This window comes from Brassica rapa, chromosome A03, assembly GCF_000309985.2.
Source record: "Brassica rapa cultivar Chiifu-401-42 chromosome A03, CAAS_Brap_v3.01, whole genome shotgun sequence".
NCBI lineage: Eukaryota > Viridiplantae > Streptophyta > Magnoliopsida > Brassicales > Brassicaceae > Brassica > Brassica rapa.
In genome coordinates, this window is record NC_024797.2 from 3981023 (window position 1) to 4001731 (window position 20709).

General features: G+C 37.0%; 5 protein-coding genes, 1 long non-coding RNA gene and 1 pseudogene across 8 annotated transcripts; 4 read left to right on the forward strand and 3 right to left on the reverse strand.

The window, feature by feature from the left end:
* The first annotated feature begins 196 nt into the window (after nt 1-196).
* LOC103856400 (DNA-directed RNA polymerases II and IV subunit 5A) lies at nt 197-2362 on the forward strand. 2 transcript variants are annotated; one of them, XM_009133509.3, is made up of 5 exons: nt 197-862; nt 1134-1365; nt 1453-1638; nt 1719-1832; nt 1982-2362. In XM_009133509.3, the coding sequence occupies exons 2-5, from the start codon at nt 1153-1155 to the stop codon at nt 2105-2107; spliced, it is 639 nt and encodes a 212-aa protein (XP_009131757.1). In that variant the 5' UTR covers nt 197-862; nt 1134-1152; the 3' UTR covers nt 2108-2362. The 2 variants fall into 2 exon arrangements, with proteins under 2 accessions (XP_009131757.1, XP_018512527.1); XM_018657011.2 differs by having other exon boundaries at nt 197-1365.
* On the reverse strand, nt 2216-3925 carry LOC103856399 (chaperonin-like RbcX protein 2, chloroplastic). Of its 2 annotated transcripts, none has more exons than XM_009133508.3 (5): nt 3436-3919; nt 3270-3361; nt 3119-3176; nt 2632-2697; nt 2216-2550 (listed from the first exon to the last, which is right to left on the reverse strand). In XM_009133508.3, exons 1-5 carry the CDS (start codon nt 3709-3711, stop codon nt 2428-2430), a joined length of 615 nt encoding a protein of 204 aa, XP_009131756.2. In that variant the 5' UTR covers nt 3712-3919; the 3' UTR covers nt 2216-2427. The 2 variants fall into 2 exon arrangements, with proteins under 2 accessions (XP_009131756.2, XP_018512528.2); XM_018657012.2 differs by having other exon boundaries at nt 2274-2567; nt 3436-3925.
* Nucleotides 3926-5044: 1119 nt separating this feature from the next.
* On the forward strand, nt 5045-6192 carry LOC103856401. Its single transcript, XM_009133510.3, has one exon. The coding sequence runs from the start codon at nt 5207-5209 to the stop codon at nt 5576-5578; it is 372 nt and encodes a 123-aa protein (XP_009131758.1). The 5' UTR covers nt 5045-5206; the 3' UTR covers nt 5579-6192.
* Nucleotides 6193-6699: 507 nt separating this feature from the next.
* On the reverse strand, nt 6700-8773 carry LOC103856402. The gene has a single exon (XM_009133511.3). It carries the CDS (start codon nt 8363-8365, stop codon nt 7169-7171), a length of 1197 nt encoding a protein of 398 aa, XP_009131759.2. The 5' UTR covers nt 8366-8773; the 3' UTR covers nt 6700-7168.
* Nucleotides 8774-9014: 241 nt separating this feature from the next.
* On the forward strand, nt 9015-10247 carry LOC103856403 (probable plastid-lipid-associated protein 8, chloroplastic). The gene is made up of 4 exons (XM_033286089.1): nt 9015-9305; nt 9397-9520; nt 9588-9767; nt 9850-10247. The coding sequence occupies exons 1-4, from the start codon at nt 9087-9089 to the stop codon at nt 10038-10040; spliced, it is 714 nt and encodes a 237-aa protein (XP_033141980.1). The 5' UTR covers nt 9015-9086; the 3' UTR covers nt 10041-10247.
* A 225-nt stretch (nt 10248-10472) lies between these two features.
* LOC103856886 lies at nt 10473-20587 on the forward strand (annotated as a pseudogene).
* Nucleotides 14764-18443, reverse strand: LOC117132355. The gene is made up of 2 exons (XR_004455905.1): nt 15228-18443; nt 14764-15111 (listed from the first exon to the last, which is right to left on the reverse strand). It is a non-coding gene; the product is annotated as an uncharacterized LOC117132355 (long non-coding RNA).
* Nucleotides 20588-20709: the final 122 nt, after the last annotated feature.

The following is a 20709-nucleotide window of genomic DNA, read 5'->3' on the forward strand; positions in this document are numbered from 1 at the left end:
CATTTGGATAAACTAGTATCTTAAGCTTCTGTTCAAAAAAAGAAAAGTCATAACCATACAGTTAAGCTATATATATGAAGAATTTAGAACCTGATGTATGGTATAAAAATAGTTATTCAATGAAAAAGTTAGTGAAACAAAAAACGAGTACGAGCTAGAAATAAGCAAAAGCATAAAGCATAACACAAAGGGAGTGTTTGTGACTTTTTTTTTGTCTTTGAGGAATATTAATATTTGATTTAATTTGTAAAGTTATGGATATTCAAACTTGTCATGTCAAAGGGAAATAAATTATGGATCAAAAAAAAATTTGTTGATATATATATATTTTTTTTTGAAAAAAATCTTTTTTTTGTTTTTTTTTTTTTGCATAAAGCATATAGCACAAAGGGAGTGTTTGTGACTTCTTCTTTTTTGATTTTTTTTTTTGATATTTTGCCCATCCCTATAACCAATTACACATCTAAAATCGAACTGAATCGATGTCGTGAACTAGAAAACTTTCATTAATATATTAAATTCATCAGTTTACCATATATTAAATCTTAAATAATAACGAGTAAACCCAAGGATCAACTGCATGTGCTTTTAAATTTGTCATCCATGGGACTGTTAATTAATTAAATAACGATAAAGTTATGTAAACTTTCCTTTAAGACTAATAAAGGGACCAAAGCAGATGTCAAAAAAAAAGAAGGGACCAAAGCTCTTTGTAATAAATAAAGGTTTAAAAGGGTTAGCTTGCTCTCTACTTTTCTTTTCCTTATAAAGTGAAACCCTACCGACTTCTTCGCGGCTGACCAACAAATAAATAAAAAACATTCGGAATCTTCCAGACACATCCACTATTGGCTGCTCTCTGGTACGTGAAAACTTGTTCATATGTTTCCTCGTCTCTGCTTGGTTAAATTGTTTTCTTCTCCCAAGTATCGCCATGGACTAGACTCTTACCTCCTTCGAGTCTAGCACACATAAATTAAGAGCTGTCTGCAACATTAATTAAACATTAATTACATGTGCAACCTCTTAGGTTTTTCAAGATCATTAGCAAATTGCACAGTTTAAATGCTTTTTTCACTATGGTTAACTTTGAAGACCTATATATAATAAGACATGGTTTTTGAGCTTTGCAGATTTTTTTACTGTGAAAAAATGTGTGAAAATATGAGTTTATCCGAAGAAGAAATCAGAATGCTTTTCAGAGTCAACAAGACACTTAACCATATGCTCAAAGATCGTGGGTACATTGTCACGGATGCTGAACTTGAGATGACACAAGAACAGTTTATCGACCAATACGGCGAGAACATGGAAAGAAAAGATCTTGTTATTCTCAAGACTAAGAAGAACGATGAATCTGATAAGGTTTGTGAGTAAGTTTTTTGTTTTTAAGTGTTTTTTTTTTCAATTCTTCTAATTTAATGCTCAAGTTCCTTCTCGTGGTGGTGGTAGATCTTTGTCTTTTTTCTACAAGAAACAAAAGTTAAAATGGTCGGCATCAAGGCTTGCTTTGAGCGCATGGTAGCTCAGAACGTCTTCAGAGCAATTCTTGTTGTGAGGAAGGATATGAATCGCTTCGCTCTCTCTGCTGTAACCGACGCAAACTCAAAACGAATACTTTACTTGGAAAGTTTTAAGGTTTGTGAGAAAGTTTATGCTGCTCCTCCCTTGTTTGTGTCTCGAAACCTACTCTTATAAAGCTCATGTTTCATGTGCAGGAGACAGAGCTTCTAATGAACGTGAAGGAACACGCTTTTGTTCCGGAGCATATAGCTCTGACAACTGAGGAGAAAAAAGCTTTGTTGGAGAAGTACACTGTGCAAGAGAATCAGGTTAGGTATCTTGACACTCTTTAACCAATGAAAACTAGTTTATTGTGGAGACAAAACAAAACTTTGATGTTTGATCTCTTTGTTGGGATTGTGTTTTCACTGTAGCTAACATGTTTGTTTTTTACTCACTTGTGTTGGATTGTTGATAGCTTCCACGTATTCAGTATACGGACCCTATAGCGAAATACTATGGGCTAAAACGTGGAGAAGTCGTGAAAATCATACGCAACAGTGAAACATCTGGTCGTTATGTCACATACCGCTTTGTTATATGATACTAAGAGCTTCTGATAGGATCAGATCATGGAGTTACCGGATAAAGACTTAGAACGACTTCATTAGTTTTTTAATTTAGTGAAATTTTCAGTTTTGGTGAGGAGATGTAAGGAACTTTATATGTTTTTATCTCAATCAATATATATATATAGATAGTAGTTGAAAGACTTGGACCTTGATCATGATATATAGTGCATGTCAAGAATAGACACTGCTCAATGGCTATATTATAAGTAATCAAACTAAAAAAAAAACTCAAGTCCTAAAAACTGAAAAGCGGATTCACAAAGGAGATGCTGTGGTTTTGTGACATGCTTATTCAGCCAATAACCTCTGAGTTTGAGTCATCAGAAGGCCATATCACGGTCTCCATCAGTCGCTCACGCATCAAGGCCAAGTTCTCATCTGATATATCTTGGTATATCTTCCCATGGTCGCATTTCTATAACAAACAACAAACTAGAACACCATTAGTTTTTGAATCTTTTCTGGTTCCCATGACAGATTTAGAGGTTGGTTTTACCTTGATCCACTTGCCATACAAGTGGAGACGCGTGATCATAACTCTTTCTGCAAGCTCCTGACTCTCCTACAAGTCAGTTGTGACAAGATAAACACAAGAGTTCTCATTTGATTCTCTAGTCAATATGTTTCATGCCAAGGTCTAAACAAGTATGAATTAAAAGTAATATACCACAACACAGAAAGTGGTTATGATAAAAACAAATATATTTTAGCAAAAAATAAAAACAAATATATGAAACTGCTTATTCTTATTCTCATTCACTAGCATAGGAAGAACTCTCAACCCAAAGGGCTCTCCCAAAACCTTCTATAATTTTACAACCTTGAACAATTTCCCCTCACTAACTGCACTCTAACTAACTCACAAGAGCTACGATCTACTACATTTAGTCCTACGCTAAATATAGTAGATCAATAGATAAAGTTTAAGCAGCTAAACATCTTCAACTAGGCTTATCAGATGCTATAGACTAAGTTTTTGTTACCTTGCCGAGTTTGCGGAGGAAACGTTTGCCTTCAGTTGGTCTGTTTGATACGACGTAACTATTGTAAAACAAAAAATAAACCATAAGACCATAAGCCAAGAATTATAATCTAATCAAGTATTTTTGTAATCATTGCACATGAGTGACTTACTTATAAAACCAAGTGTATTGGGGAGGATTCATTTCATATAACTGATGAAGAACCGTCCTCACAGCTTTGTAAGTGAAATAGTTAATAAGTTGCTGCAAAAGTTGTAAAAGTGATGAGAGAGCCATATAAGCTTAAAACAATTTGTTTCATTCAAAAAAGTTCTCACCGTTTTGACATCTCCGAAGGTATCATCGTAGTTCCCAGCAACGTCCTCGTTAACAATCAAGAACTTCTTCTTGCTCCTTCTACTCGCAATTCTTGGTACGCGTTTAGAAGAAATCCTGAAAACAATGCTTGAGCCAGTAAAGGAGCTTCCTAACTCTAGCTTTCTTGAACTGCCATGGATCTTCTTCTTGCTCCTCGTGTGAGCATCCAGACATAAACATGGAGCGCTCGGAGAATCCATCACAGATGAGCCAATAACAAACAGAGACCCCACCATTACTCCCAAGCAACAAGAAGATCAGAACTATTCCCCCGGTGATATGGGAGAACCAGTTTCAGAAATCAACAAAGAGTTTGGTGGATGGATGGTAAGAATCTGAAGAAAGAAAGAAAGATGAAACGTGTTTGGGGTAATACAAAACAGAGGAACACGAGTTGGGTGTGTAAGATGGAAAATGGCCGTTGAATAACAGCCAGTCAAAAATCATATACAAGTCTTTTAGATATTTATTTTCTCTTCCTAAAAGCAAAGACAAACAAGAAAACCCACCGGGTGGGCTTTCGGGTTCACGTGGATTGGATACTAAGTAGAATAAGGTCGTCTTGTAACTTGTAACTTAGAAATTGCACAGAGCATATCACATGTCCATCTTAAAGGAATAGACTAGGAAAATACTAATGTAGAGAAAATAGATTGAATGTGGTTAAAGAGGTGCGATAGACCAATTGCCAAGAAGAAAAGTCCCGGTACGATGTGGACCACCCATGTTATAGCTTTGAAGGTTCACTACATTGCAAATATGAATGTAACAGTTGAATAATGTTGTAAATATACATTTATATGGTTAATAAGAGGTGCCATAGACCAAGTGCAAAGGAGAAAAGTCCCGGTACAGTGTGGACCACCAATGTTATAGCTTTGAAGGTTAAAGATTGTGGAGGATGGCAACTGGCAATAAATATATAACTTTGCAAAGATAGACGAATTTAAGATTCAGTATATAACAGTTGAACGAGCAAAGGTCTTGATTTTTGCTTCAAGAATGATGATGATTTCATGTGTATGTAGTCATGTATGTGTAATAAGTGAGAAGACGTTATTAAATTTTAATATTTGTGTAAATTTAATTGATGTCACGTATAATATCAGCATGACATGCAAAAATAGACTCTGCTTAAGAAAATCAAGTATTAACGTAATCACTGATGTAGCTGATAGGACAACGACACCATTTATCATCTCTAGCGATAATCAATCACATATCAAATTATCAACCGATAATTTTTTCCCTCTGATTATGTAAGCTATCCAAATAGAACCGTTGCTCAATAAAAATATCCCTACCAGTTTAGAGCACAAGAACATGTTTCAAGCTACCTTTTATTTTAAAATCATAGTTTTAAATATACAAGACACCCTTTAGACTAGTTTCAAAAAAAAGTTTCAAAAAAAAAAAAAAAGACACCCTTTAGACTTTAGTTTAGCTTTATTTGTCTTTAAATTAAAAAGCCAATAGCTAGAAGTTTCAATACAGAGAACCACAGGACCACATCCACGTGGTCTCGACCGACCACACTTCAGAACCCGAAAAGCCCTGAAAATATTTAAATCAATTAATAAGCTAAAAACGTATACCTATTCGAAGCAAAGGTAGTCTACTTCTTTATATATATATACACACACACACTCATAGAGATGCATCAAGATTCCACTTACACATTCTAAAAAACTCTAGACTTTTATCAAAACCAGAGAAAATCAAGAAGAACATATGGCGAGATCACCATACTACGGTTCATCATACTTAGACTACCTCTCTCTCCCAAACCCACATCTATGTTTCTTCTTCATGGTCGTCTTCTTCGTGTTCTCCTTCACGTGGTACTTGAACTACGAGTCCATCCTCGAAGACACCATGAATAATCTCAAGTTCTTCATCATCCTCTCCCCTCTCTTCCTCCTCCTCCTCGTCCACTTCTTCTCCGGGGGACTTTCCTTGTACGTCCCCTTGCCTGAACAAGACTCCATCCACCATGCCGGTTCTTCCCCTTGGGGCGTAGCAGCCGTGCTCGTGGTCATCTTGTTCATGGTCTCGTACCAGTCAGACATCCATGAGATGTGGTTCCCCTTTGGGGCTAAGTAGATCGATCAACTTGATTTTTCCTTAAAACGTATTACCAGCTCTGTCTAGCTAGATATGGAGCAACCATGTTAAATATCAAGTAGTATATATGTACTTTTCTCGTTTGATGAAGATTTTAGTCCGGCATGTTTGTAGGAGTGAAACTTTTGTCCGAAGATATCTAAAGTCATATCAGAGTGTCCATATATGTAGATGAAGTTGTTTTTGCTTGTATTCGTAAATATCATATGGAAAAATGAGATGAAGATGACTTGTTTTGATGCAATAGAAAGTTTAATAGATGGCTTGTTTTGATGCAATACGAATATTGCACCTAATGTGTGTACATTGACTTTGGACCACTACTGGTAGTAGTGGTTCTTCTTGTCCTCTTTTGACAAGTGGGAGTTGTTATTGTCGTGATTTTCACCTTTTTGTAAGGAAATGGTCGGTCACAACGCCGTTATATATTTTTTTTGTTGGAATATAAAATGCTCCGTCACAAAAGAATCTTGGATACAGCAGATTTGTTGCTTATTTTTATAAAGTTATCGGAAACGTTGCAATGTTTTGGTTATAGAAAGAGTAACGTTGAAAGCAATTGCTTACTATTATAATACCTACAGGGTTATCTTCAATTTTCAACTTTGTTTATGAGACAAAGACACCGACGTATTTTATTTTCATTTCCCACCACTCTTTTATAAAGTTAGGCGTAGATTTTAGTGTGTGACAATTCACCAATACTCAGGATTGAAAGCGATGTTTCCCCACTATGATTTTGCCAAAATTTTCTAAGAGATCTTCCAAAATGATAGACTAGATGATTGATCCACTTTATGTGTGAGAAAATATTATTTCTAAAAAGTTCTGAAACACACATTATTTCAAGTGAGACCTGAGACCATGAGAAAAAGTAAACATTTCTCAAATTATGTGGACTGTATAATGGACATTAAATAGCCCACCGACTGATCCATGCGGGCCCAAATAGAGAGACGAGTAGGAAAAGTACAAATCTTGATCAAAGGACGAAAGCCATGACATCACTCTCCGGAAGTAACTCAGAGGTTCTCTTCAAGCTAATCTCTCTGCAACTGTCTCAAACCAAGAGACATATATATTCTTCTTGTGCTACTAAAAGTAAAACATGCAATGCATTAAAAGAAGAAACTTAAAACTCTATCATCCGTAAGTTCTTTCACTACAACAATCCTTGTTTTTACTACAATCTTATTAACCGGGGAGCTTAACATGATCAACCAACCAGGTCATAAAAGGTAAAAACGATCTGAACCAGAAGAGAAAGCTTACCGTGACTACTTCACACGAATTTCACCTGGAAAGCTACTCTCCTGACTCTCAGATATTAAAAGCGACGAGAGAGCTAGACTACGGCTACTAAGACAAGCACATTTTGATATATACATACATCATAGAGCTGCAGAGATACATCACTAACAGAAGCGAAAACGGTATGCATCACCACTCTCATCCACGTATCATCATAAATTCCCGTGCAAGTAATCATAATCATCATATAGTTGTTCCTCGTTCTCCAACAGAATCATTCTCAGATGCATCTTCAAACTTCTCAGCCCCATTGGCTCCCTAGCATTCTTCCCCTGAAACTTCCTTCTCACCTTTCTCCTTACCTTCAAGTTTATGCTGAATCTCTTTCGCTTCATCCACATTAACTTCCTTCACCGCAACATCCTCTCCTCGAGCCACATGGTTCCCCTTCCCATCACCACTAGTACGCGAATCAGACCCCACAGTGTCATCCCCCTCACTTCCAGACTCATTCTCCACAACTTCTTCCACCATATTCCTCCTCTCAAGATACTGCAACCTCCTCCTCAAGTCACCCAACTCCCTCTCCATCAAGAACAGCCTCTCCTTCAACGTCAAATTCTCCTCCTCGAGCTGCGCAATATGACTATCCTGATCATCAACTCGACTCTCCAACACATTGTTATACTCATAACCACCGTAGCTCGGATAAATCATCTCAAACCTACTCAAATCATGATCCAACCTCCTCTCAACCTCCACGTGCTCCTCCACATCACTCCCACTCGATCCTCCTTCGTCCTCATCCTCATCATCATCATGTCCATCAGATCTCAGCCTAATCAGCCCCTTCATGGATCCATAACCGTCAACGCCCCACTCCTCCTTCGCCATATCTCCCAAAACCTCCCTCGACGGAGAAAACATCGGCGTCTGGAGTATCGCCGGCGTCACGGGGCAGGGAGACACCAGCTCGGCGATTCCGCCGGATTTCTTCGCTCGGATGATAAACGACGTCGTGTTCCTCGGAGCGTAAGGGACGTATCGGTTGTTACTGTTACCGTACTTCTTCTTCGGGTAAAACTTCTTCGTTTTTAATCGGTTCTGAGATTGGAGCTCGTTGAGCGTCGGTGGCTTGTAACCGCCGCCAGGTTGTTGCGGCGGCGGAGGGTTGTACATCCTCATCATCGGTGGTGGGGGTCTCTTATCGGTTACGATCTTCTTCCCTTTCCAGCTGTTGTTGTTGTTGCTCCGGTTCGTTTTGGTATGGTTAGATCCGAAGCTCATGCTAGGGTTGGGGTTATAGCTCCGGGGATTCATCATCAGAGTCTGGTTGTTGTTGTTGCTCATCATAACCGGTGGTTGATGGTTTAAACCGATAATCGGATGAGGCTGGTTCATAATCCGAGGCTGAACCGGGTTCATTAGGGACTGCTGAGGTGGAATCATCCTCTGCGGAGGAGGTTGAGCTATCATCTGTGAAGGAGGATTCATGAGCTTAGATTGATCGTTCATCTTGACAATACAAAACACACTAAATAATGAAACAAAATCAGCAGATAGATCGATCAAGCAGAGATTAATCTGAGTGATTTGGAGTGAGAATCCCCAAATTTCAAACCACGGATCAGAGAAGAAACAACACAGAGATCAATCAAAAACAAAGGCAGCAAGCAAGAGAATCTCTCTGGAATTTGAGTTTTCAGATTTTAATTCTTCAGCTTAAGGAGTTTTGAGAGTCTTGTAATTGGATCTGGGGAATTTTTCAAAATTACAAGAGGAAAATTAAAAACGAAAAGAAAACTTCTGGTACGAACGGAACGGCTTTGTGATGATAAGATTCTTTAAATAGAGGCCAGGGTAGGCTTGCTTGGTCCAATCAACGAAGGACATTCTACACGTTAAAAAGCAACGGCTTAGATTTTATTCATTTTGAAGCTGAGAAGAGTCGGTTACGGGTTTCTTTGATCTAATCGTAAGTGTTGGTTAACTTAAACCGGAACACAGATGGTAAGCAGGCCCAGACCTCGAATCAGATGTGGGCCTTAATGGGCTGGCCTGATATACTTTCCTACGTGGCTAGAGGAAATCCTATGTGGGGCCCTGTTTCGATTTCTATTCTGACGTGGCAACAACCAGATCACTGTAAGTCTGTAACCGTACGTGTTCTTCATCTCGACCTTGTCTCTTCCACATTATCTGCTTCACTCTCTCTCTCTCTCTTTCTAGAGCAACAATGGCTACGGCTGCTTCTTCCCTTACAATCGCGTCGTCGTTCTCCGAGCCCAGGATTCAGATCCGTTCCTCGAAGCGCACAAGCCTTTCACTCCAATACTCAATCCCGTATAAAGCCAATTCTCGGAGCAGGAGGAGACTCGTGGTAAGCTCCGTTTCAGCGCCCAAAGTTGAGCTCCGTACTGGACCCGATGATCTCATTTCATCCCTCCTCTCTAAGGTCTGTATCGGTTTGAGTCAAATACTTAAGTGGAAAGCAGAGCAAATCCAACTGTGTTGTTGATGATTATGGATTGGTGTGTTTCACACAGGTTGCGAACAGTGATGGAGGCGTGACGCTTAGCCCTGAGCAACACAAGGAGGTGGCGCAAGTGGCTGGAGAGCTTCAAAAGTACTGTGTCAGCGAGCCTGTTAAGTGCCCTCTTATCTTCGGAGGTAAGAATCTAAGCAGATTGCTTCTTCCTTGAATAAAAAATGTAAACTTTAGGGTTCTGGTGTGCAGATTGGGACGTGGTGTACTGTTCTGTACCGACATCTCCCGGTGGAGGCTACAGAAGCGTGATAGGGCGTCTCTTCTTCAGAACTAATGAGATGATTCAAGGCATTGATTCTCCTGATATCGTGAGGAACCGAGTTTCCTTTACTGCTTTGGGGTTTCTTGACGGAGACGTCTCCTTGACAGGTGAAACTGCAAAACCTTGGAGATGTATTTGGTCAGAGACAATATGTGTTTAATGTTTAAAACCTGTGTTTGGTTTTTGTAGGGAAGCTGAAAGTGTTGGACAGTGAGTGGGTTCAGGTGATATTCGAGCCTCCGGAACTCAAGGTTGGTTCTCTGGAGTTTAAATATGGGTTTGAAAGCGAAGTGAAGCTTAGGATCACATACGTCGATGAGAAACTTAGGTTGGGATTAGGCTCTAGAGGATCGTTGTTCGTCTTCAGGAGGCGTCAGTAATACATTTATATGCTTCTATGTCTCTTCTCTCCCTCGTCCAACTGAACAGAAACATATGAGAGTACCTGCGAGAGTGTGTAATGGTGTAAAAAATCACAAAATATGTGTTTAAGATGGAACTTTGTTGTAATGTAAACTTCGTTCCGAGGGCGTATCACTTACGATGAGTTGTTAGCTATATATGTTATGAAGTTGTGTTCAAATCTCTCACCAGAGTGTTAAACTAGAAAAGCACCATCTACAGATTCAGAATTGTCACCTGTTGAGGAACAAAGCATACATGAGTAGTTTCTAAAAGATTCTATCTATAATGCTCTCGATGCACGTTTACTCTAATGTATAATACATAAAGATGCACATATAATGATTACCACAAGCCTGAATATGATTACCAATGCCCTCGCCCTCTTCCTGATCTTCCCCTTTCCCTTTCCATGGCCAAATTTATCATCTGTTCTTCCGTAATCAAAACATATTCGTTCTGATATTCACCCCCTGACCATAAACAGCAGATTACAATCACATCTCTCTCTCAGTGTAACCATTTCTGATTGAATGATCCCAAGCTCATAAGCCATTGACTGAATGACAGATAAGAGGTGTGCTGCTAATCAAAATAACAGACTTTTTGGTTGTTTACTTTTAATCCCTGTTCGAAACTAAGCTAAGCTAGGCGTTAGTCGGGCGGTCCATATGGACCTAGCGAGTTAATGAAAATCGGGGATTAAGCGGGGTCTAGTTTCTAGGCCTTTACGTATATATATATATATATATATCTATAATTATTATATATGTCAACTATGTACAATAAGTTGTCTCCGCTCATATGGTAAGTGACTGGTTTATGTTTCAATCACCCCAGATTCGTACAACATCCTACGTTTTCTCAAGCTCAAAAATGGCTGCCTCCACCATTTTCCCAGATTTTTTTCACTCATTTCGTCATTTATTTTGTTATTTAGTCATTTAGTTTAGATTTTATAGATCTAAGGTTAGATTCGTCAAACGAGTTGGATTGACGGCATATTTCACTGTTACGCGGGTAACGCGGCAAAAACTCGGTCATCCGCCTAAAAGCTCTAATTTGCTCCACCTCGCCATGGTTAAGCTCCGACCACCACCGATGCGGTCGATTAAGCGGTTACGCGGGCGATTTTTCGAACATGACTTTTAATCAGTTGCGCACATAGAAGACGGATTTCAATTACAAATATCCATATATAACTATACATGCATAAAGGCCCAATAACTAACGGTTTTATTGAAAAGCCCAATAACTAACTACTGCGTAGTCTACTAGCGATTGAGTGAGTCAGAAAGTCATCAAAACAGAGAGAACAAACTCTCTCCTTGCCTGACATGAAGATAACCTCGGTACGGTTCAAGACGGATTGTTCGGACCTAGTGGATATGGCTACGAATCCGATGGATAGGTCAACTTTTGAGACAGAGATTGAGGTGTTCCAAAGAATATAGGAAAACTTCGCTGATGTGAGTTTGTCTCATATTCTTCGAAGTAGGAATGGTCGAACGGACGGGCTAGCAAAAGAAACAAGAAGCAGAGGATTTCAATTACAAATATCCAGATATAACTACACATGCTTAAAGGCAACACACCCGAATAGATGGAGATGCTCTTCAGAGAATCAGTTCGTCTACCACCACTTGATCTAATTTACATGGGCACTCGACAAAAAAAAACTCTCTCCTTGCCTTTGTTTGTGGAATCTTAAGTCGATAGAGAGAGTAACAATGACGGTGGACGATGCTAATTTCATCTCCCTTACGACATCACCGAGGATGATCTCTGCCGTGGTTTCGCTACTTACGGCACCATTATCTACATTAAGGTAGGTTTCTCTCTTTTCCTTGTTGTGAGTTGCTACAAGTTCCTAATTTAAGTTTCACTGGATGATATAAATGTGTTGAGCTGGTTATTGTGTGTTTCTTTTGACATATTGGAGATTGTGAATGACCAGAGTGTAAGAGGGAAGTGCTACGGCTTTGTTACATTTTCAAATCGTCGATCTGCTTATGATGCCATTCAAGAATGGATGGAAAAGTATGTTTATTGTTATTTATAATATGGAAGCATTCATTTCATTGCTTAACTTATTTGTTTTTTTTTTAATTTCTATATTGACGGTACTGAGCTTGTTCTAATCAGAGTATTGGTGGGCGTGTAGTGCGTGTGAACGAGGTGACAACAAGATTTGGTGGATGGTTGAATACAGGTGGTCAAGGGAGGTTTCAACCCCAAAGCCCTGATGGGAGAAGTGATTTTGGTTATAAAAGGGATCGGTTTAGTGATAGGTCACGGGAGCGGGATAGGTCTCATGAGAGGAGAAGGGATAATCATTATTCAGAGAAGGAAATGTAATAAGTGTGGGTGAGTTAGAAATATAGAGCAGAAAATAATAAACACACAGAGTTTGTTAACGGGATTATATCTTCGGGACCTCGTTCAGATTTCATTGATCACTAGAACAAAAATACAAATACATCATTATTTGCTAACGCATACACTAGGCACAAACCTCCTGGCACGTTCTTTTTTATATAGATATCTATAGAGATTAGGAATCAAGCACGCATGCATAGATCACCATCCGGCTGCACCAGAACTCACTGTCTTCTACAACAACAATCTTCACAGACCTCTTTAATGAAACCGTATGTGCTAAATTTCCCCTGAATCTAGGCTTCAATCTTCCATCACCTCGAAAAGTACGTCATCAAGTATGTCAACACCAGAGGCACATCAAAGATACTAACAAGCACGTCACACCAACGCACAGTTTGGTCACTACACCACAACGGACACACCAAAACGCTTGATCACCCAAGCACACACAAAGCTCACAAGAGCTACCCACGATGGCTAATCTCCACCATACAAAGCGCCAACTCCAACGCCACCAAACTAAGTCCACATCGAACTCCATTAGACAATGCTTCAGAATGTCCGTCGACACCAAGTAGTAACACACACCAAAGAAACCTCTCTCTCTCTCTTCTCTCTTTATTCTATAGATGGTTCTCTTCTCGTAAAACATGTCCCTCTTTATATAATAAACCTTAGACTTGCTCTCGAAGTTCATTAAATGCACATTAATGAACTTCAATTTTCATGTAAAGAAACTTTTATATTCCTCTCCAAATAACACTTCCTCTCCAACCAAAACATTTTTGCTTAATGAAAAACGTTTTTTTATCTTCAGCAAGATATTCTCTTTATTTTTTCAAGCTCTACTTACACACGCAATCATAATTGGCGAACTCCTAATAAACAACTTCTCAACTCGACGTCTTGATACACGTCTTGATACACCTTCTGTAGTACATCACGAACTAAATCAGAACCTCTCTGGAACTCAACAACTTAAGCGTGAAGCTCCATCTTCAGGAAAGAGCATATGAACACTCACATGGTTTGGAGAGGAGGAATGATCATGATATGCTGGACAGAAATGGTTACAAGGAAAGAGTTTTCCAAGGTGTTGAAGATGGAGATTGGCGGGGGTACAGGTCTTATGGGGATAGTAGTAATATGAGAATCAGCGGGACCAGTTCTCACCAAGGAAGGAACGAAGAAACAAAGAGAGAAGATAGGTACGTACGACTTTCTGTTTTAACTTCTGTATTATCTTATGGATTTGGTTTGCTGGTTCAACAAGTCAAAACCGATAATCGCACCTTAGCATTTAGATTAAACTTCTGTTTTCATATAAGATTTTTGTTGTTGTCTTAGACTGATAATAAAAAAAAATCTCTAGATTTTCTTTTTGATATCTTTTTTTTTCCTTGCTCACAAGTGATAGTGATACAATATAGAATAAATACAAAAAACATATTGTTTACCATAAAACTATGAATTTAAAAACTTACTAAATCTCAACCCGCGCGATTGTGCGGGTTTTTGTTTTCATTTATTTTTATATACATATTTTGTTTTTAATTCTAAATTGGTATATATATTATAATACGTGTCTATCAATTTTTTAAACATAATAAGTTTACGATATATTTCTTTCATTGAATAGATTTTTTTAAACTTTCACATATATTTGTATCTTCTTCTATATATATATTTTTGGATTAATATTTCATTATTAAAATCATAATTATATATATAAAGATTAGTAAAATATTATTTTATTACCATATTTAAAGATATTGTAACATTTCACAAATTTAGAAATCTTTTTAAAAATTAAACTTTTTGCTTCATAGATTTATATTATCGAGTATATAATTAAAGATTTAGTTTTTGTTTAATTTTAAAATAAACGGTATAGTTTAAAATTTGTTTTCAGTGGTTTAAGGTAATAAAGATTAATCATTGTTAGATAATATGATTTTTGTTATTTTAAAAAAAATCTTTATAATTTTAAAAGTTAACATTGACAAATATTTAAATATTTAACATATGGAGGTATAGTATTACAACATTAAATTATATCTATTTAATTTATACTATCTATAAATCCAATATATCATATTGTTTAAATCTAATTATTGATAGTCCAATCAAAACTTCTGGTAAGCCTAAAATTTAAATGATAAGATTAGAGATTAAATGTAACATGACTTTCTAGGAATAAGTCCATTAGGTCCATTTAAAAAAAAAATCACACGTGAATCAAGATTGTGACTTATGTTTTAATATATAAGATTGTTAGTTATTAACCCGAAGAAATATTTAAGAAATTAATAACAAATGAAAATGAAAAGGAGAGAAAATAAGTTTAACTTAAAGACATTACATAGAATTTGAAAGTTTGTAAACACAAATACAATAGGCATAGCTTATATCTTTGGATTTCAGATAAGTATGTTTTATGCATATAAAACGAAAATAGATATTAGAAAGTATTAAAAATGGTTATTCATGCTCGAGGCCTATGCGGTTCGCAGCGTCTCATACATCTCCTTTTGGTCCAATAACACAGATTGGTCTTTCTTATGGTGAGACAACAAAAGCAAGTTTTAATCGTGCCGTTAACGCAACTCATTTGTTGACAATGTCTTTTAACAGGTAGATCATTGGGTCTTACCTGGCCACTGACAACTATATAAACAAAACAAAATTAACAACAACAACAACATTGTCGAGGATATTACGATGTAATTACATTGGTGAAAAAGATAGATAATGAACAAAGGAAGATTATTATAAATGCATACATTCATGAAGAGAAAATACAGCAATCAGGACAATGTAAAAGATAGCGAACTGTGATGACGACATATTGTTTTTACTTGTGATATTCTTACGATACACACCGTATGTTTATTATTATTTCTTTTGAATTTAAATTTTGCTGGTTTGATGGTTGAAATTTCTTTTTAAATTTGATTAATTTATAGACTTTTTTTATTAATTGATAGATCGAAATTTCATTTCTGCATGGTGATCCGTAAAAATGGTTAGATTTGTTTGACTTGTTTTGTGGTAATTTTATTGGTGTTTATCTTTTTTTACCTTACTAAGTTGTTTATAGAAATAGTCAAACTATTGTATGGTAATAGTATTAGAACAATACATTTTGAATAACAAAAAATGGTACATTCTGAAAATAGTGATTAAAATGATGTATTTATATAGATATTTTAAAATTATTTGTTAAAATTGTTGATTTGTTGTGTCTCGCTAATAAAACCCAATATGTATTTAATGTTTCAACTTGTGTTTGATTTTTTTGTAGGGAAGCTGAAAGTGTTGGACAGTGAGTGGGTTCAGGTGATATTCTTTTGTTTTTTGAAAGAATGTTAAATTATTCATATCAAAAAAACTTTTTTACAACATGATCAGTGCTTGTTTTAACTGAAGTTTTGTATGAAAAGGTTTAAAACTGTAACTTAAAATCTAAGTCTAGAGGATCCGGAACTGAAGGTTGGTTCTCTGGAGTTTTAAATATGGGTTTGAAAGCGAAGTGAAGCTTAGGATCACATACGTTGATGAGAAACTTAGGTTGGGATTAGGGTCTAGAGGATCATAGTTCGTCTTTAGGAGGCGTCAATAATACAATTATATACTTTGATGTCTCTTCACTCCTCCGTCCATTTGTTTTCCCGTTCTGCATCAGTCTATGCAATCCACTACAGAAAAGAAGAGACAACATATGTGCACCTGCGAGAGTGTGTAACGGTGTAATATCACAAATGTGTGTTTAAGATGGAACCTTGTGGTAATGTAAACTTCGTTCCAAGAGTGATCACTTAAGATGTTAGCTACATGTTATGAAGTTATGTTCAAATCCAGAACCACTCACCAATATCTTTTAACACTCGAAATGCACCATCTACAGAGGAACAATTGCCACCTGTTGAGGAATACAGCATACATTCTTAGTTTCCAAAGATTCAATAATGCTCTCGATACAAGTTTACTCCTCTAGTACATAACGTTAGATGCACAGGTGTGAATGATGATTACCACAAGCCTAAATATATTCATTACATATTTTAAGGTCAAAATATTCATTACATAAACACGTCGTTTTCCCCGCCTATGTCATCTTCAGTCTTCCCCTACCCCTTCACCTTCCATGGCCAAAGTTATTGTCTGTTCTACCGCAATCAAACATATTCCTTCTGATATCCGCTGCACCCCTCCCATGCAACAGTAGATTACAATCACAGCTCTCTCATTGTAACCATTTTTTATTTGAATGATCCAAACACATAGCTCATAAGCCATTGCATGACAGATTAAAGGCGTGCAAATCAAAATAACAGACTGGTTGATTGTTTTAATGGTCATCAGTTGAGCTCATATCATAGTATTGTTTTAATTGTTTTAATGACAGAGTATCCACGTAGGCAAATTTAATCAGCCTATCATAGTATTGAATTATGCCATGTCACCCAAATCAACCTAAACGACATATTAGGCAAATTAAATCGGCTGAACGAAGAAGAATTACGATCGAACGGCTGAGATTTCTTCGTTCCAATCTCTCAGTGCTCAGCTATGGCGATCCGTTACGCGAGCAAGGAACCTCGATCCGAGCAAGACGACGACGTTTAGGATGGCGGTTAACTGCTGGCACCGGAGGGGTGGCGAGGAGCACACCTTTTTGAATGTTGTGACATGAGAGCATAGGAAGATCAGAGACTGAGAGACGGAGATCGGCCACGGTGGACTTCTTCTCCGGGTACACAATGCACTTGGAGATTATTTCTCTTCACCACTATCTCTTGCTTGACAGGAAAGGAAGTGAAAAGGGCACCGCAAAAACTTCGAAGCCGTTGGTTAAAGGCTTTGTGCATGATAACGATGATGAAGTCATGAAAATCACAAAGGTCTTGAAGAACAAAAGGGGAGGTGACCCTCTATTCAGCGAAATTCATATGTCGCGGTTGGATCAAGCCATGGCTGAGCCATTGCCAAGGGTTAAAAAAATGAGTGGCCAGGTCAGTTATCGTGATCAAGCCAAGCTTCATGAGCTTCAAGTCATGTTTGTAGGGGAAGCAAAACGTAGAACCCAGTACTCTACAATTCTTGGTGCTTACTTTAGTGGTTTCAGGGAAGCCAATAAGCTTCTCAAGCATTAAAGTGTAGTTTTTGAGTGTTCGTTTTTAAGATATGTTTTCAGGTCAATGTGTTTAGAGAAGCTTGGTTAGTTTTGTAAGGGTTAAAAAAATTGTTTACTTTCAGTTTGTTTTTTTAATTCTTTATTACAAGTTTCAAGCAACGAAAGAACAATGAATGGATATTTTAACTAAACAACAGTCAATGGTTAAAGTTAAAAAGAAAGCAAGATATAAAGATGTCTAATTGAATTTGCATCTTTGTTTATGGTTCACTATAAGAGAGAGAATGAATGTTATATGTCACAATTTTCTATGGAGTAGGAAAGAAGCATAAGAGAGAAGTAGAGAACAGTTGTGAATGGTGTATTAAGTATGGTAAAAGCAATAGAATGTGTTTAAGATCTATAAGATGAGGAGTAGTTCATATGAGCAGCTCAGGTTGGGGAATGTCCTGAGGAGGAGGAATGCACGGTTTTGGCTACATGAGCAACACAAAGTTAAGAACTAAGACAACATTTGTTCTTGATTGAAACAACGTGATGGGTGACTAATGAACTGTATTGTTGCGGGAATTGCTTCTAGCTTCAGGACTTGAAATGTCTACATTTAGGGACAAGAGATGATTGAGGAGTGAGTTTTAGAGAGAAGTTTATTAGAGTCCCATAATTTCACATTTGAGCTTCTTTTCTTTTTGTTTAATATATGTCCCAATTTGGAGTTTATTTTTATTCCTCTTTTCTTTGCTGTAAAATGACAAATACAGACTAAAACCAAGACAAGAAAAAGCGAAATTTGGGTCACAGCACTTTTATTTTCAATTTGGATAGAGAAAATAGAAAGAAGTCATTTGAGAGAATTGTAATGTCTAAATCCATGTGTGCTTTTATTTAATTAACAGTACCATGCCTGATGGTGGGCGTGGCAGAGATGGAAAAGATCACTTCTCTAACTCAAGTGGAGATCACAGCTTTCAGGTAAAGATGATGTTTGTTAGATATTTATTGTTGCATAGTATAGTTCATGTGACAACTTGCGTCTTTTATACAGGTGAAAGAAGAACTGGAAGCGCTGACTAAGACGCGTGACGTGCTTCATGATGAGGTATGAGGTCTGATTTGCCAGATAGGCAGTTGGTAGATTTCAGGAATCTTTTACTGTTGACATATAAACCAATGGAGCAACAGTTTCCTTAGTGTGGGATGGAAGAAATGATTGTATAGTTTCGATTTTAAGGTACTGGTGATGGAAGAGAGATTGGAAGTAAAAGAAGATATGTGCTCAGAGCTTCAAAAGAATTTTAAGGTATGCGTCTACTAATATTTTACGAATTCAACATGTTCTATTTTTACTATGGTTTTTTCTCATATGAAATGGTTAAACACAGAGATTAGAAGATTTATTGAACAATGAAAAGAAACTGACTTCACAACGCCGAAAAGAATTGGCAAAGGTAAACAAACATAGGCTCTCAGAAAGTTAGTTTTATTAGGGTTATTTTTCTTGACTAAGTTCGACTATTGTTATATGTTTCTGGTAGCTACACAAATCATATTCAAGGGTCAGAGAGTGCAGTGACAACCTGAAAGGCTGCGAACAGGAACTCCAGGTTAGATTCTAATTTTTTGTACGCTAGTGATTGTCATTACATAATGATTAGGCCTCATGGTGACATGTCTGTGTTTTTCTATTGCAGTCGCTTGTTAATTCAGCAGCTAGAGAAGGCGTGGCTGGTGCTGATGAAGGACTAGAAAACGGGTGTGTAGTACAAGGTGTAGTGACAAATTGATGAGAGTAACGAACACAAAAGTGTTTATGGAAGAATTATATTAGACCCTCATGAAAATAATATTACAAGATGCATAGTTTATATAGAGAATAAATCAAACTAATTTCCTAAACTAATATGGAATAGTATATAATAGATAATGATAAACTTTCTATTCTAATAAATTGATGTATATCCTAATATTGACTATTGGATTGGATCGATCTTCTAGATCTCCCAATACCCTCCCTCAAGCTCATACGTGGTAACACGTATGAGATTGAACAATCTTCAAATTAGGTGGTAGAAGTAGCTCATGCACTAATCGTTGCGGAAGCTTGATGAATGTCCCATAGCTTGCGATTTTGCAAGTAGAGATAGATGATCTGAGTTTTGGTTTGAATGTTTGTTTTATCCATCCTACAATGAGATGATTGTTTGCTTTGCAATCTTCACAGTAGAGTGAATCGGCTGCCGGTAGACTGCCGTCAAGAAATCTGAATCTTCGTGAGCTAATAGCCATACGAAAGTTGATGAATGAATGTCTGAATTGTTGAATGAATTTTCCTTGCTTCAAATCGAGAAACAAAGGAATAGAGAATAAGTTTGATGATTTGCGATTTTGCAAAGACACCAAGACTATGATTGAATAAAAATCTTCTTCTTCAAGTCGTGAATAAAGAAGTTTTTGAATGAGAAGTGATTGTTCTGCGATTTTGCAAGACAACACGAGAATAAGGATGTTTTTGATGTTTTTAGTTTTGTTCTTGCTCTGATACCATGACAAATTGATGAGAGTAACGAACACAAAAGTGTTTATGGAAGAATTATATTAGACCCTCATGAAAATAATATTACAAGATGCATAGTTTATATAGAGAATAAATCAAACTAATTTCCTAAACTAATATGGAATAGTATATAATAGATAATGATAAACTTTCTATTCTAATAAATTGATGTATATCCTAATATTGACTATTGGATTGGATCGATCTTCTAGATCTCCCAATATGTAGCGTAATGAATGCAGTCATTCTCATGTATGACATGTTATGTCGTAAGTATAGCTTTGTTTCTTTTGGAGACGAGCTTAGTGATATTTGAATATTTGTATTAATGGATAGGAGAATGAAAGGTAACAGGTTTACAAAAATGATACTATAAGAAGCCAGAAACCATACAAAGTTACTAGAAGAAACCTCTTCAAATGTGAAAAAAATACTCAAATGCTAAACCTCTTCATCATACATTAGTAGCTACTTTCCCCGGAATCAACTCCACTGACTCTTCATCAACCTTCTCACTGTTGTTCAACACTTGAGCTTGACCACTGGTGGGTTTCTTAGCCACGGTCACAGACTG

What these genes read in the sequence shown, in the direction of transcription:
- LOC103856400 (XM_018657011.2), top strand. Translation starts at nt 1,114, where the DNA reads ATGGTTTTTGAGCTTTGCAGATTTTTTTACTGTGAAAAAATGTGTGAA. An exon ending in AGAACGATGAATCTGATAAG is followed by an intron (nt 1,366 to 1,452) that starts GTTTGTGAGTAA and finishes TGGTGGTGGTAG; the next exon opens with ATCTTTGTCTTTTTTCTACA. An exon ending in TTTACTTGGAAAGTTTTAAG is followed by an intron (nt 1,639 to 1,718) that starts GTTTGTGAGAAA and finishes TTTCATGTGCAG; the next exon opens with GAGACAGAGCTTCTAATGAA.
- LOC103856402 (XM_009133511.3), bottom strand. Translation starts at nt 8,365, where the DNA reads ATGAACGATCAATCTAAGCTCATGAATCCTCCTTCACAGATGATAGCT.
- LOC103856401 (XM_009133510.3), top strand. Translation starts at nt 5,207, where the DNA reads ATGGCGAGATCACCATACTACGGTTCATCATACTTAGACTACCTCTCT.
- LOC103856399 (XM_009133508.3), bottom strand. Translation starts at nt 3,711, where the DNA reads ATGGTGGGGTCTCTGTTTGTTATTGGCTCATCTGTGATGGATTCTCCG. An exon ending in CAATACACTTGGTTTTATAA is followed by an intron (nt 3,177 to 3,269) that starts GTAAGTCACTCA and finishes GTTTTACAATAG; the next exon opens with TTACGTCGTATCAAACAGAC. An exon ending in TGTATGGCAAGTGGATCAAG is followed by an intron (nt 2,551 to 2,631) that starts GTAAAACCAACC and finishes TGTTTGTTATAG; the next exon opens with AAATGCGACCATGGGAAGAT.
- LOC103856403 (XM_033286089.1), top strand. Translation starts at nt 9,087, where the DNA reads ATGGCTACGGCTGCTTCTTCCCTTACAATCGCGTCGTCGTTCTCCGAG. An exon ending in TTTCATCCCTCCTCTCTAAG is followed by an intron (nt 9,306 to 9,396) that starts GTCTGTATCGGT and finishes TGTTTCACACAG; the next exon opens with GTTGCGAACAGTGATGGAGG. An exon ending in GTGCCCTCTTATCTTCGGAG is followed by an intron (nt 9,521 to 9,587) that starts GTAAGAATCTAA and finishes TCTGGTGTGCAG; the next exon opens with ATTGGGACGTGGTGTACTGT.